The sequence below is a fragment of the Castor canadensis genome, chromosome 4, assembly GCF_047511655.1.
Source record: "Castor canadensis chromosome 4, mCasCan1.hap1v2, whole genome shotgun sequence".
NCBI lineage: Eukaryota > Metazoa > Chordata > Mammalia > Rodentia > Castoridae > Castor > Castor canadensis.
Window position 1 is genome coordinate 83377052 of NC_133389.1, and position 14194 is coordinate 83391245.

Consider the following 14194-nt stretch of genomic DNA (forward strand, 5'->3'; position numbering starts at 1 on the left):
CCTGTGGTTTGGTGCTGCCTGTCTTTTCATGGTTAAGTTGGGTTTCACTTTCTGTGTGCAGAATTCCTTGCAGAATCTTTTGTATTGGTGGCTTTGTGGTCACATATTGTTTTAGTTTCTGCTTATTATGGAAGACTTTTATTGCTCCATCTATTTTGAATGATAGTTTTGCTGGGTAGAGTATCCTGGGGTTGAAGTTATTTTCATTCTGTGCCCAGAAGATCCCACCCCATGCTCTTCTTGCTTTTAATGTTTCTGTTGAGAAGTCTGCTGTGATTTTGATGGGTTTACCTTTGTATGTTACTTGTTTTTTCTCTCTTACAGCCTTCAATATTCTTTCCTTTGTTTCTGAACTTGTTGTTTTAATGATGATATGTCGTGGGGTAGTTCTATTTTCATCTGGTCTGTTTGGGTCCTCGAGGCCTCTTGCATCTGTATGGGAATATCTTTCTCTAGATTTGGGAAATTTTCCATTATTATTTTGTTGAATAGATTACGCATTCCTTCGCTTGCACCTCTTCTCCTTCTTCGATGACCATGATTCTCAAGTTTGGTCTTTTGATGGAGTCAGTGAGTTCTTGCATTTTCTTTTCACATGTCTTGAGTTGTTTAATTAATAGTTCTTCGGTTTTTCCTTTAATTACCATTTCATCTACAAGTTCTGAGATTCTGTCTTCTGTTTGTTCTATTCTGCTGGATTGGCCTTCTGTTGCAGTTCTGTTTTGTTCTTTTTTCTGAGGTTTTCCATATCCTGGGTGGTTTCCTCTTTAATGTTGTCTATTTTTGTCCTGAGTTCATTTATCCATTTATTCATCGTGTTCTCTGTTTCACTTTGGTGTTTATACAGTGCTTCTGTGGTTTCCTTTATTTCTTCTTTTGCTTATCAAATTCTCTATTTTTGTTGTCTTGGAATTTCTTGAGTGTCTCTTGTACATTTTGGTTGACCCTATCCAGTATCATCTCTATGAAATTCTCATTGAGTACCTGTAGTATGTCTTCTTTTAAATTATTCTCGTGGGCTTCATTGGGTCCTTTGGCATAGTTTATCTTCATTTTGTTAGAGTCTGGATCTCAGTTTCTGTTTTCTTCATTCCCCTCTGGTTCCTGTACTGATTTTTTGCTGTGGGGAAACTGGTTTCCCTGTTTTTTCTGTCTTCCCGTCATTGTCTTTGGTGTTGTTGCTGTCCCTGTACTGTGTGCAATTAAGTATTTTCTAGCTTGTAATAATAACAATGGTAATATTTAGAATGGAAGGGTGAGCTGAAATGGAAAGCAAGAAGTTAAAGAAAGGGGGAAAACAAATACACAGACAAGAGGGAGAAAGCAGAACAAGGTTTCAGACAAGAAAGTTTCAAAGGTATAAACAGGGAGCGTTAGTGTACTAATTGACAGTAAGTTGAACAGACATTAGAGAGAGAGAGAGGATTGAAAATCAAACATAAAAAAAATAAAAAATAAGTAAATGAAGGAAATATCTATATATAAATATGAATTAAAATAAAATGGAAAATAGAAAATTAAAAAAAAAAACCCAAAAAACCTCCAAGTTCAAATGCAATGAAGTTTCATATAATAATTTTCATATAATAATTTGGGTGTCTGTCTCAGTCTCCAGTCCTGGAGTTGGTGCCTTAGATGTTGTTCTGTAGTTGTCTCATCAAAGGGGACGCATAAAGTAGAACAAAACTACACACACACACACACACACACACACACAAAACCCACCAAGTGTCCCAAGTTCAAATGCAATACAGTTTCAGTAAGTTCTTCCTCTTGCAGGTGTAATTCAGTTGTTCTCTCATCAAAGGTAGGGAGAAAAAGAAAAAAAAAAAGAGTCTGAAGACAGTTCTGAGAATGGTATCTGCAGCTGTGGCTTGCCTGCCTGCTGCTGTCAGCCTGCTGTTGCTGGAGGCGTTATTTATGCAGATCTGTGGGGTGAGCTTAGCACTCATCTAGCCCTGCAGGCTTTGTTTACTCAGATTTCTACTGTGCGTGAGCCTCTGCTACAAGCTTTCCCCTTTCCCAGCACACTGGGAAAGGTGATACTGCACCCGCCTTGTCAGGCCTGTGTGTTTATTTACAGTTCATGTGGGAGGTGGGTCTTCCCCCCTCTCCTGTGGAGTTTTCCTCCCACCACCACTTTCACAAGCTTTCCTGCTCCTGATTACCGGGCAGTGCTGCTGCTCCTGCCAGCCGCCATGTTTGTTTGCAGTTCACGTGGGAAGTGGGTCTTCCCCCCTCTCCTGTGGAGTTTTCCTCCCTCCACCACTCTCACCAGCTTTCCCGCTCCTGGTTGCTGGGCGCGCGCCCCCGCTCCCGCCAGAGCCTGCCCGGCTTGTTTATTTACAGTCCCGGGAAGGATTCCCTTCCCCCAATCTTCGGCGCTCAGTGCACCCCACCCTCTTTCCCAGTGTCTTTATTGTTCTTATTGCTTATTACTCAGTTTCTCTTTTTTCCCGGGTGGAGGTCAGTCTGTCCAGGGGCTATGCTGCTCTGGCCCAGGCTTGTCTGTGGGAGTACGGCGGTACCGTGAAGCTCACCTGGTCCGCGTCTTCCCAAGCCGTATGGGCGCTGGCGACTGGCATCCCCGGGGACCCTCCTGGTTTCTCCATTTAACGTGAAGTGGAGAGCCTCTGCGCCGGCTGGAGGTGTGGAGGGGTCAAAATTATGCCTCTTCTCAGTGATTATGCCTGCAAAGTGTGTCTCCAGCGTCTCTCCAAGATTTCACTATAGGAGGCTCGCTTTCTGCTTCCTCCCTCTAGCCACCATCTTGGAATCCCTCTAGTAAAATAGTTGTATAAGTATTCTATAATTCAGACTGTCCAAGTCACATTAATGCAACTCATTTGCATATGACAGGAACTATCTCAAACACACTAAAGGCATAAAGAATATGCATTTCCCATATACCTACCATCTTGCTTAAGCATAGAACATTATCATATAATGGAGCCCTGTGTACCCTTCCTTAAGTGGATAACTTCTTTTGCCTCGGAAATAGCAATTGATTATCTGCATTTAAAAAAAAAGCACCATCTCTGCAGTTTGAATGAGTGATAGTTGCGCTGGTTGCTGTGTAACTTGCTTATTTCACTCAGCATAGTTTGTTTGCACTCATCCATGATAACAGGTGTGGTCTGCCTTTATACTGCCTGTGATATTCCACGATATGATATGCCATCATTTACTTACCCACTCTCCTGTTGGTGAGTTTCCAGTGTTTGCACTTGACAAGCTCTTAATTGTCTCTTACAGTTCTCTCCCTGCATATATGTGAGAGGCTCCTGGGGCAGCGCCTGTGAGTGAAGTCACTGGATTGAAAGGTACATATTTTCAGTTTTAATGCCTGCCTTCTCTGATCAGGTTCTCATGGCTATGCCCTTGCAAGCACTAGGTATTGTCACATTTTAATTTGCGATTTCATGAGTGGTGAATCTCATTGTTATTTAGAATCTCCTGTATTATTAGTGAGATTGAATTTTTCATCTTTTTTTTTTAAGACAGAGTCTTGCTATGTAGCACAGACTGGCCTCCAACTTTCCATCCTCCTGCCTCAGCCTCCTGAGTGCTCTCAAGCCCTGCTGAACTTTTATTCTTATATTTATTAGTGTTCCAGATATTTTTTTCCTATTATGGTCAACTCTCCATATCCATGGGTTCTGTGTGCATGGCTTCAACGAACTGCCAAAAAAATCCTCAAAAAAGAATTGCATCTGTACTGAACATGTAGACTTTGTTCCGTCATTCATTATTCCCTGTAGTTAACAGCTGTTTCCATGTGCATATTGTGTGGGCAAGTAAGCAGTCTAGAGAGGGTTTAAAGCATGCAGTAGGCTGTGCGTAGGCTGTGTACAAGACGATGCCTTGTTCTGTGAGGCCTCAGCATCTTCACACTGTGGTATGGGGGGTGGATATGCTGGAACTAATCTCTGAGGATACCAGGACCACTGTACTTCCTCTTGTATGTTATGGTTGAAAAGTTGAAAGTAGCATGGCACAGCTACCACTTGTATCTTTAAAATGCCAACAACGGTGCAGGTGTTTGTGACATATAATTTGTGTATTAGAAAGCATGGACTTTGGAATTAAATCAATGCCTGAATCCTGATTTTGTTAGCTATATGTAATCTCTTTGAGTGACTTGTCTCTTCTTCTTTAAAATGGGTTTGATACCTCATGGTTTGATGAGAGCCTTAAAGGAGACAGCATTAGCCCCTGGCACATAGGACTAGTACAGAGTTTTAGGATGAAATGTCCATACGTGGCCTCAATAATGAGAAAGATGGGCGATAACATGGTGTATATGTATATAGAGCAGTCCTGACATCTGGAAATATTTGTGAGATCAAAATGCCTGCTGGTAGTGACTGTAACATCAGTGCACTTTCATCCCAGGGCCAGTTGAGGAGACTGCTGACAGGAGATCCAAAGCCATCGTGTGTCTGTGGGTACACACCCCTCCTCACTTCCCTTCATCTTCTCTGATCTGGCAGTTTTCTGCAGGTCACAGTATCTGTGACAGTGGCAGGGCAGTCTAGGATCATAGTGGTGGCTGGACATAATCTTGGGACCTGGCCTCTGGAAGCTGGCCTCCGTCAGGGAATTCTGCCAGTAACAGCATGGCATGGGGGGACCCGATGCCAGAAAGCTGATGTGCAACAGACTCGCCACTGTAGAGAATTGTGAGTTGATTTCACTTAGATTGTTTTCATATTTTTACCGCAGGAATTTCATCACATGGCGGCTGAAGAAGTGACCATTACGGTTCGTCTCATTCGTTCCTTTGAACACCGAAATTTCAGACCTTTAGTGTACCATGGAGTTAATTTGGACCAAACCGTAAAGGAGTTCCTAGCATTTCTAAAGCAAGGTATGCACATAAGGTCTTTCTGTTTTACTATGTTTTTAAAATTAGCTGGCTGTGCCATTAATAATCCTTAAAAATAAAAAAGTAAGTTGGGTGTGGTGGGGCATTTCTGTAATCCCAGCACTCTGGAGGTAGAGGCAGGAGGATCTGGAGTTTGAGAGTTTGAGGCCAATCTGGGCTACATAGAAAGTTCTAGGCCAACTGAGCTACATAGTGAGATCCTGTCTTCAAAAAAATCTTGAAGATGTTGATGTAGATGCTGAGCTAGGGGCTGGGCTGGCTGCTCTTCTGACCTTGGCATAAGCCTGCCCCAGTGGTTAACATGCATCCTCACCAGGTATTGTTGCCATCGGGTTTGACTGAAAAAAAAAAAATTAAATCATGTTTGCTTGTGATGGCCCTGTGTCTTTGGAGGTGGATTAACAAGGGACTCAGCACAGCCGCTTGTGTTACACAGCTGAGCACACAGGGGACCTCGGTCCAGGCATGGCAGAAAGGTAGCAGAGGACTGTACAGCCAGGAAATCACCAGAGTTGATGGTCACTGTGGTTACAGAAGTGACATCCATTCTAATGCTCTTGGTTTATTACTTTGAACTTAAAGTAAGCAAGAATTTAATCTTTACTTTGATAGATCCTTCATGGGTTTCTCATTATTGAGTGTTGCATTTGATAAACACCTAGCATAAACTTTTATTATTTTAACTGAAGTTGCAAGAGGACAAAGCATCTCCCTGGCTGTTCTTCGTGCTGAGTCCCCAAATGCCAATGTATGCTGGCTTTATTTTCCCCTTCTCACTCCTCTTCTCTGTTCTCTCACTTTCTCTATCACCCTCAAGCCACTTTTTTTCTTTCTGAGCCATTTAGAAATACATGCCTGACAGGATTCCCCATTTCTCTTCACTATTTCGGTGTGTCTTTCCTTAAAAAAAAGGAATTCTCTTTTTTACAAAACCACGGTGCAATGATCAAACTCAGGAACTTGACATCAAGATTTAATTGAGATTTTATTGAGACTGTAATTGTCCCAGTAAGGTCTTTCATGACAAAAGAAATGATAAAGTCATATGTTGTACCCGTTCCTTTAATTGGACACGCTTGTGGAGTGTTTTGTTGTATTTATCACCTTGACAGTTTTGCATGGCACAGTCTGTTTTCTGGAATGCTCCTCCTTGGGTTTGTCTGATGTTTTCTCCTGCTTTAGATTTAGGTTCCACTTTGGGTAGGAAAATCGTAGAAATGATGCTGGTGCCACCATACCAGGATAGGTGCCCAGGTTCAAGCAGTGGTGAAGGTGGTGTCTGCTTTTTCAGTTGTAATTGAAAAGCTTTCAATGGAGACAGAGCCAGGGGCTCTGCAAAGATCCTGTCACTTCTCTGCATTCACCCACCAGTTAGCATTCTTTGGTAATTCTGCAGTGTCAGTTATGGTGACTTTTTATGGTTATTTTTTTCAAACTGATTTTTCTACTCCCATAATTCCTTTTTACAGATATTAGTTGGCTTTTTACAGTAAGAGCTTTCTACTTTCCCCTTTCTGATTTATTTAATAATTTGTTTATATCACTGTATCATGGATCCCTACTTTATCTAAAGGCTTGGCTGACAGAGTGGTATAAGTGGTAGAGCGCCTGCCTAGCAAGTATGAAGCCCTGTGTTCAAATCCCAGTGCTGACAGAAAAAAAAAAACCCACGCAAAATTAAAGACTTATAACTCTTTATTATCATTGGGAGCCCCTACCATCTGGCTTTGGAATCCTTTTAGGATGTCCCCATAGTCTTGAACACTACCTTTTGGTATAACTAGATGTTCACTCTTATTGTATTCTTTGTCTTCCCACACTCAGTGTCAGCCATTTATTTCTCTGAGGAGGTCTCATTCCATTACTGGAGAATGGTATTTGAAAATCAAGATTTTAGTTTCTATATGTGCAATGTGTGTATAGTTAGATATAGAAATACACATTGTATTATATATAATGTGTATGTATATACATACACATAGACATAGATGTATTTATTTATTTATTTCTGTGGGGCTGGAGATGGAACCCAGAGCCTCTCACATGCTAGGCAAGTGCTCTAACATGGATCTGCATTCTGAGCCCTACCTAATTTTTAAAAATGTAGGGAATGCTTAATATTTCAATTCCTGCTTGACCTTGTAAGCTCTTCTCCCTAACATTTTTAATTCCCTGTGTATTTGGGGGTAGTTTTCTTACTACCCTGTATTATGGAGAAGTAAAGGTTTATAGATCCTTGAAGAAGACTAAAATTACAGTCTAACTAAGGGAAACCTAAACAAAGCGTCTAGCTCCACTTGCTTGTAGCTGACTCTCAGTCTCTTATTTGGAGGCCATGCAGGGGTAGTGTGGTATTAGTTTCCCGACTTGCTGTTGATGACACCTCTGACGTGTGGGTCATGATGACCATGGTCACCCAGCTTACTTTCCAGGAACTTAAAGTCCACTTTTGTACAAAGCATTGACTCTTCCCTGGCCTGTACAGGTGACTGAAACAGGGACAAGCTTGGCATCTCTGCGTTCATGCTGTGCCTGTCTTTTTTGCTACCTTAACCTCTGGGACAGACTGTTCCTGCTGAACTCTGCATGCAGACTGGTTGGTTACTCAAAGAATGTTTGTCCCAACTGGTAGTAAAAGTGACTTTCCTTAAATTCACCTAATCTCTCCTCCCCCTTTACAGCTGGAGACACCAAGATAAGAGTAAGATACATTCAAGCTTTACAGGGGCATCACAGTCTTGTGATTACATGTGTACTAGCCACCAGGTTTCACAACCCGTCCTATTCTATGCCACCAGAGAGGTGTCTGGAAGTCTGCTTCGGCAGTCCTTTCCTAGCCAAGGGTCCCTTCTTTCCCCCTTACCTAAGGATCAAAGGAGCTCAAAACTTGCGCTGAGTTAAGCTGGGGTTTTTCCAGGGCACTCACCTGCCCTCTTCTTAACTTTGGTGGCCTTCTGAACAAATCTTTTTCCTTGTCCCAACAGTTTGTTCTCCACTCATTAGGCCTCTATTTGGGAAGTGAGTAAACAGACTTGAATTTGGTGACAAGTCTACTTTGTAGAGAGTCTTTAAAGGATAAAGTAACTTTATTGACTTATATATACAGTATAGTTTTATTGCTGTCTTCTAAATTATTAAGGGAAAATTGACAGTGTGTACTAAGAAATAATGCTTTAGGGGAGAGGAAATAATTGATTCTTCAACCTTATAAGTTCTTGGGTGGAAGAGTCACCTTTAACAAAAGACAGATTAACAAGAGAAAACCGAGTCATTTTATTAGTGACTATCTTTCGCTGGGAAAGACTCCCTGGGACTGCCCAGGGAGTGACACATTCTCACAGTGGAGGTCCTGAATTCCAGCTTATATGGCATCTTTTTTTTTTTTTTTAAATTGGTAAATTTAATTGTGTATGAACCATGCCTCAATACAAGCAATTGGAAGTACTAAGCAAAAGACCTCAAATAAAAACCTGGAGAGGTCACCATTGTGATCTTGGGATTAGCAGTAGGAGAGTTAAGTAAGGACTGAGAGTTTGTATATGGCATCTTCAACAAAGAGCAGTCGATTTTTAGAGAAGTGCTAAGACATCGGAAAATGAGTCCTGAGGGAAAGGAGCAGGCAGCCTTGGTACAGCTCCCTCTACTGCCATCTGCTGGCTGGTAGGAAAAGTTGTCTTCGGTGGTTAACCTTGCCCTGGTGGAGAGGGGTAAGGATATCCTTGTCTTTGTAAATCTAAGTGCTGCTCTTAGGCAAATACAGAGCTTTCTGTGTCTTTAGTTCCAAACAATCCTTATGCGAAATAGGCGTATATTGGGGGCGGCACATTCTGTCTCAAAAAGAGTATACTGCTTTTGAGACAAAAGTATATTGACATTTTCAACTAAAAAATTCCTACATTTTGACATGAAACGTGTATTGAGTGTTACAGCATTTCTTGGTGTTAAGTGCTCTGATGTTCTTGATACAGGCGGAATGGGTTCCTTTGGAGTAAGATATACTTTTAAAGCTGCTGCAGGCTAAGGCAAGTTGTCCTCTGTCTCCCCAGGTCCCCAGAATGATTCGTTGATTGCAGTGAGTGCTGTAGTTGTCCCCAGCAGAGCGTGGCCCCGTCACCGGCAGATGGTCAGGCCTGCCTGCTCAGGCCTTCCCATTAGGAGTAACATAACTGCTGCGCATTTGGACTGGGCACATGAGAAAGTGTGTTCGTTCCACTGCCACAGAAAGTGAGCTAGGGGTGCAGACTCTGAGCTGTGGGTTCAGTGCTCAAGCCTGTCTTTGTCATCTGATTTGTGGTCCTGTGGAACTCTGAAAAGTTGGTGGGGCACACATTTGCATTTTATAAATTGTGTGCATAACAAAGACCAAATATTGGATGGTGAGAAATTTCTGCAATATCACAATGATCACCATGGATCAGAATTCTGCCTAGACTGCCCCATTTCATCCTCACAGTAGAAGCTATTTTATTCCCATTTCACAGGTGAAGAAACTGAGGAACAGAGAGGCTAAGAAACTTGCCTGAGGTTACAGGGCTAATAAAAAGCCATGCTATAAATCAACCCAAGGCAGTTCAACTTTGAATTGTGTTCTCTTAAACGCTACACCAAATTGCTATTTCAGGCTTTTTCTGTGCCTCACCTGCTTAAGTAAGATCTCTGAAAATAAGTGGATTTCACTCAGTGTCAGAAGCTTTTGCAGCGGGCATGGTGGTGTTACCTGTAATTCCAGCACTCAGGAGGGCTGAGGAAGCAGGACTTTGGGTGTAAGGCCAGAGGCTACATAGCAAGACCCTGTCTCAAAACAAAACAAGTCTTTGACATTCACTCATCTTGCTCCACTGTCTGGAATGCTGAAAACTGGAAGGTTGGTTGATATTGTGGCACAGTGAACTGTGACAAGTGATCTTCTGGGACAGAAGATCTTGCTTTGCTAACCACTCTTTTCTCATCGTAGTTACTTTTTACCATCTGTGGTTTAACCTGGTCACCTGCTGTTATTCTCTGTGTCCTCCCTGGAGCAAGGAACTTCAGTTCAGTTTGCTTTACTCTTCATTGAGAGCATACCATTCAAACATAATGATGTATACACGTAATGTGTAATAAATAGACTGTGTATATCTATAAATAAATATAAATACAAGATACAGTCAAATGTAATAAAGCTGTGACAGGTGAGGAATGGATATTAATGCACATGTGTGCACACACACATGCACACACACACACACACACACACACACACACTTGTACTTGAGTTTACTTTTTCTTATTTCTTTTTTGTTTGTTTGTTTGAGACAGGGCCTTACTATGTAGCCCAGGCTGGCTCTGAACTCATCATTTTCCTGCCTTAGCCTCCCAGTGACTGGGATTATAGGCATGGCCCCTATGCCTAGCTTAACCAGATACTTTGGTTACAGAGGTATCTATCATCCTACCTTATATAGAGGGCTAATTTCCTAGATTCAGAACAGTATATAAACCAATTAGCTAGACAATATAAAACATTTTAATTATTCTTTGGTTTGGAGCAAATCAGTACTTTGCAATATGTTTGTAGGGGTTTTTTGGTAGCAAAAAATATCTGTTTTTATTATTGCTGTACTAGAGTACATTGTGATATTTACCAAAGTTCTTACAATATATCACAGTTGAATTCACCCTCTCCATCATTCTCCTTTATCCTCCTCCCCCATTCTGGGAATAGTTTCAACAGGTCTCATTTTTCCATTTACATACCTGAGTACACATTATTTCCACCATATTCACCCTCCTACACCCTTTCCTTATATCCTCCCCACTCCCACTGGTACCAATCCCCAGACAGGACCTGTTTTACCTTCTTGCTCTTCATTTTTGTAAAAAAGTGACATTTTTGTTTAAAATAGCTATACAGGGAGTTTCCTTGTAACATTTCCATGTGTATATGTATTATAACCTGAATTAGTTCATCTCCTCTATTTTTTTTCTTTCTACCTTAGTTCCCTTCTTGAAATCACCTGTTGTGATTTCAACAGGTTTAAAAAATTCTGTATTCATTCTTGTATAGAGAGTACATCACCTTTTTAACTTTGAATCTTACTTCTGAATGAAACTCAGTCCACCTCTGACAAAGAAGATTGTTGGGACACTTTAGTGCGTATCCTGTCACTGCTGGTGGTGCTCCTTTGTAAAATCATCTGGTCTATTGAGAGAACTCTGGAACTCCCACCACTCTAAGATTTTCCTTTCACAGTTTTCTGTGAAAGGTCCCTCTGTCAATACATTGTGTATTGCTATGTTGCCTTGGGTACAGACAGTGAACCTGTGTCCACACATTGTCTTTCACTGAAGTCCTTACCTTATTCACATTTCCTTAGTTTTTACCTAATGTCCCTCTTCTGCCCCAGGGTCCCATGCAGGGACCCATGTTAATATGTGGTTGCCATGTCCTCTTAGGCTCCTCTTGACTGCAAGAGTTATTCAGACTTTGATTTTTTTTCCATGATTTTGATAGTTTTAAGGAGGACTATTCCGATATATTGTGGGATGCCCTCTACTGGAGTTTGTCTGATATTGTCTCATGATCAGTGTGGGGTCACAGCACTTTCAGGCCTGTGGGACCAGGGAAAGTAGATCTTCTGTAATGCAAGATTTAAAGAAAGAAGAGGTGTACTAAGCTACAGCGAAGGCTGCCCAAGATAAATCAAGAGTGAGATGGAAAATGTGGCTGCTTTCTAAGGAAACAGATTTTCAGGTAGTGATAGAATTAAATTTTCCACCTCTTTTCATCCTATAGATAATCCCAGAAAAAGTTGTGCAAATGTTACCAGGATGAAATTTAAATATTGATGCTCCATCCTTTGCACACTGCTCTCTTAAAGAAATTCCAGAGAACTCACTGGCGGGGGAAGAAAATTTTCTGAGTTGTAACTAGTTTGTGTTTGTGATTTGACTTGAAATTTCCTTTTTAAGATCCAGCATTGTATTTTAATAAGCTTTTTGCATTCCCTCATAACCCAGCCCCCAGAATGAATCAAGTTTATTTTTGCAGCATACATAGCGTGGATACAGTGTAGATGTTATGAAAAGTTGTTCTCATTGTCCATGGACGACTTCATCTTGTAAAATCTGTTTCATACAGTTCAATAAAGACCTTCCACGACCAACACCAGGTCATTTAATGGACCTTGGTACACCCAGCCCCGAGGCTCTCCTATTACCTGAGCTCCTCCACATTAGCCACACTCCTGGCAAGAATCCTCTTTTCCCGGTGAAGCTTCTTGATCTCCAGTTTGAGAATTCTCATGTCCTCCACCCTCTGGTTGTACTGGCTCTCACCCTTATTCAGCACGGACTGCTGGATCTTGATCTTCTCATAGAGCAAAGCCAACTCATCATTGCGCCGGACAAGTTGGGACCCCAGGATGTCTGTCTCACTGATGACCTAGAAAGGTGGGGAAGGGCATGGAAAGAGAAACCAACACACAATAAATAATGTATTTTATTTTCACAAAAAAAAAAAAAAAAAAAAAAAAGAAGATCAAGGGTCATTTTTATCATATCATATCAAGGGCACCTGCCTTGCACATGGTTTTTGGTTATTGGTGTTGACCTTGATTGCGTGGCTGGAGTAGCCTTCGTTTTTGCCACTGGAAAACAGTTCTTTTTCCTCCCTTTTCGCACCACACTGTGGGGAAGCAAGTTATGTGCACAGACTGCAGTTCAAGAATGGGGAGTTGTACCCCTACTTACGGTGGAATATCTGTGTAGTGTACAGAGTCCTTCCACATGGCAGCTTTTATCCATTGCTGGCTTGTTTTATTAACTTTCTCTAGTTGCTCTGACTTTGGGCCCTAGGAGTTCTTCCAGTTGGCTCCCATGCCCCCTTGCCATGTGCTGTGTGTGTTCATATGTGTGTACTGAGTGCTTTCTTACTTTCTGGTGCAACACAGTGCTCCAGGCTCCTTCCTCTCTTTCCCTTCTTCCCTTCTTTATCCCTCCCTCATTTCCTTCCTTCCTTCCTTTCTTTTTGGTAGAACTGGGGTATGAACTCAGGGCTTTGTGCTTGCAAAGCAAATGCTCTACCACTTGAGCCACACTTCCAGTTCACTTTTTCTGTAGTTATTTTGCAGATGGGGAGGGGGGTCTCTCAAACTGTTTGCCTAGGCTGGCCTCAAACCACAAGCCTCCCAGTCTCAGCCTCCCAAGTAGCTAGGATTACAGGTGTGAGCCCTTGGCACTTGGCTCAGGCTCATATTTTGTGTTTCCTGTTGAGTCCTAGACACCTTGGTCTGACAAATTTCCTTTTAGGGGTCTTGGTGCTCACAACTGCTGGTTGAAAGGATTAAATTGTGTTTATCCACTCACAAGTGTTTTTGAGTGCAGTCCACATACAAGGCCCTATTTTAGGTACTGACAACACAGTGAACAAAACAGACAGTGGTCTCTGCCCTCACGGGACCAGGTTTGTTCATCCATTCTGTGCTGGCCACAGTGTTTAATCTTAAGGAATTTATGAATCAGTAGAGAATATAGACAACAATGGGTACACAGGCAAAACCGACTGAAAAATGTACTGTGCGGGAGGGTCACAGTCTGAGGCTGGCCCTGGAGAAAACGGGAGACCCTCTGAAAAACAACGAAAGCAAAATAAATGAAGGAAGGAATGAATAAATGAATGCTGGAGGCACGGCTCAAGTGGTAGAGCACCTGCTAAGCAAACGTGAGGCCCCGAGTTCAAACCCCAGTACCTCCAGAAGAAAGAAAACGGTGTTGAAGGCAATGGTATGAGGGTGGCCAGCGGAGCCTCTGGAGGTGACACTGGAGAGGAAGACAGCAAGTGCTCTCGTGTGACTCTCTGTCTGAAGTCTCTAAGTGATGACAGTGTCATGGAGCTGTCTGTTCTTCACCTTTTCCCCTTCTTCTGGGGTTTTCATTGTCTAATTCAGGAAATATCAATGGCAATTCATTAAACAGATTTAATTCTGCTTTTTTAGTTTTTGGCAGTACTGGGGTTTGAACGCAGGGACTTACACTTGCTAGGCATTTGCTCTGCCACTTAAGCCACTCCACCAGCCCTTTTTTTGTGATGGGTATTTTCGAGATAGGGTCTCGCATACTATTTTTCCAGGGCTGACCTTGAACCTCGATCCTCATGATCTCTGCCTCCTGAGTAGCTAGGATTATAGGCATGAGCCACCGGCACCTGGCTTAATTCGGTCTTCTGATGTTTAATGACTACTGTTTTTCTTTGGCCTGTAATTCATAAGCAGTGAGAAGCAAGACAGGATGAAGAGCATGTGCTCAGGTTTCATGGTGGTGTCTGGC

General features: G+C 42.1%; 1 protein-coding gene across 4 annotated transcripts in view; it reads left to right on the top strand.

The window, feature by feature from the left end:
* The window catches only part of C4H2orf76 (chromosome 4 C2orf76 homolog), a 100178-nt gene that overhangs the window by 26920 nt on the left and 59064 nt on the right, over positions 1-14194 (top strand). For all 4 annotated transcript variants that reach the window (XR_012447174.1, XM_074070564.1, XM_074070565.1 and 1 more), the window contains exon 2: positions 4726-4870. Coding sequence is in view for 3 of the 4 variants with exons in the window: in XM_074070564.1 (XP_073926665.1) it covers positions 4726-4870 (145 nt within the window). In the remaining variant the exon portion in view is untranslated. The remainder of the gene's footprint in view (positions 1-4725; positions 4871-14194) is intronic.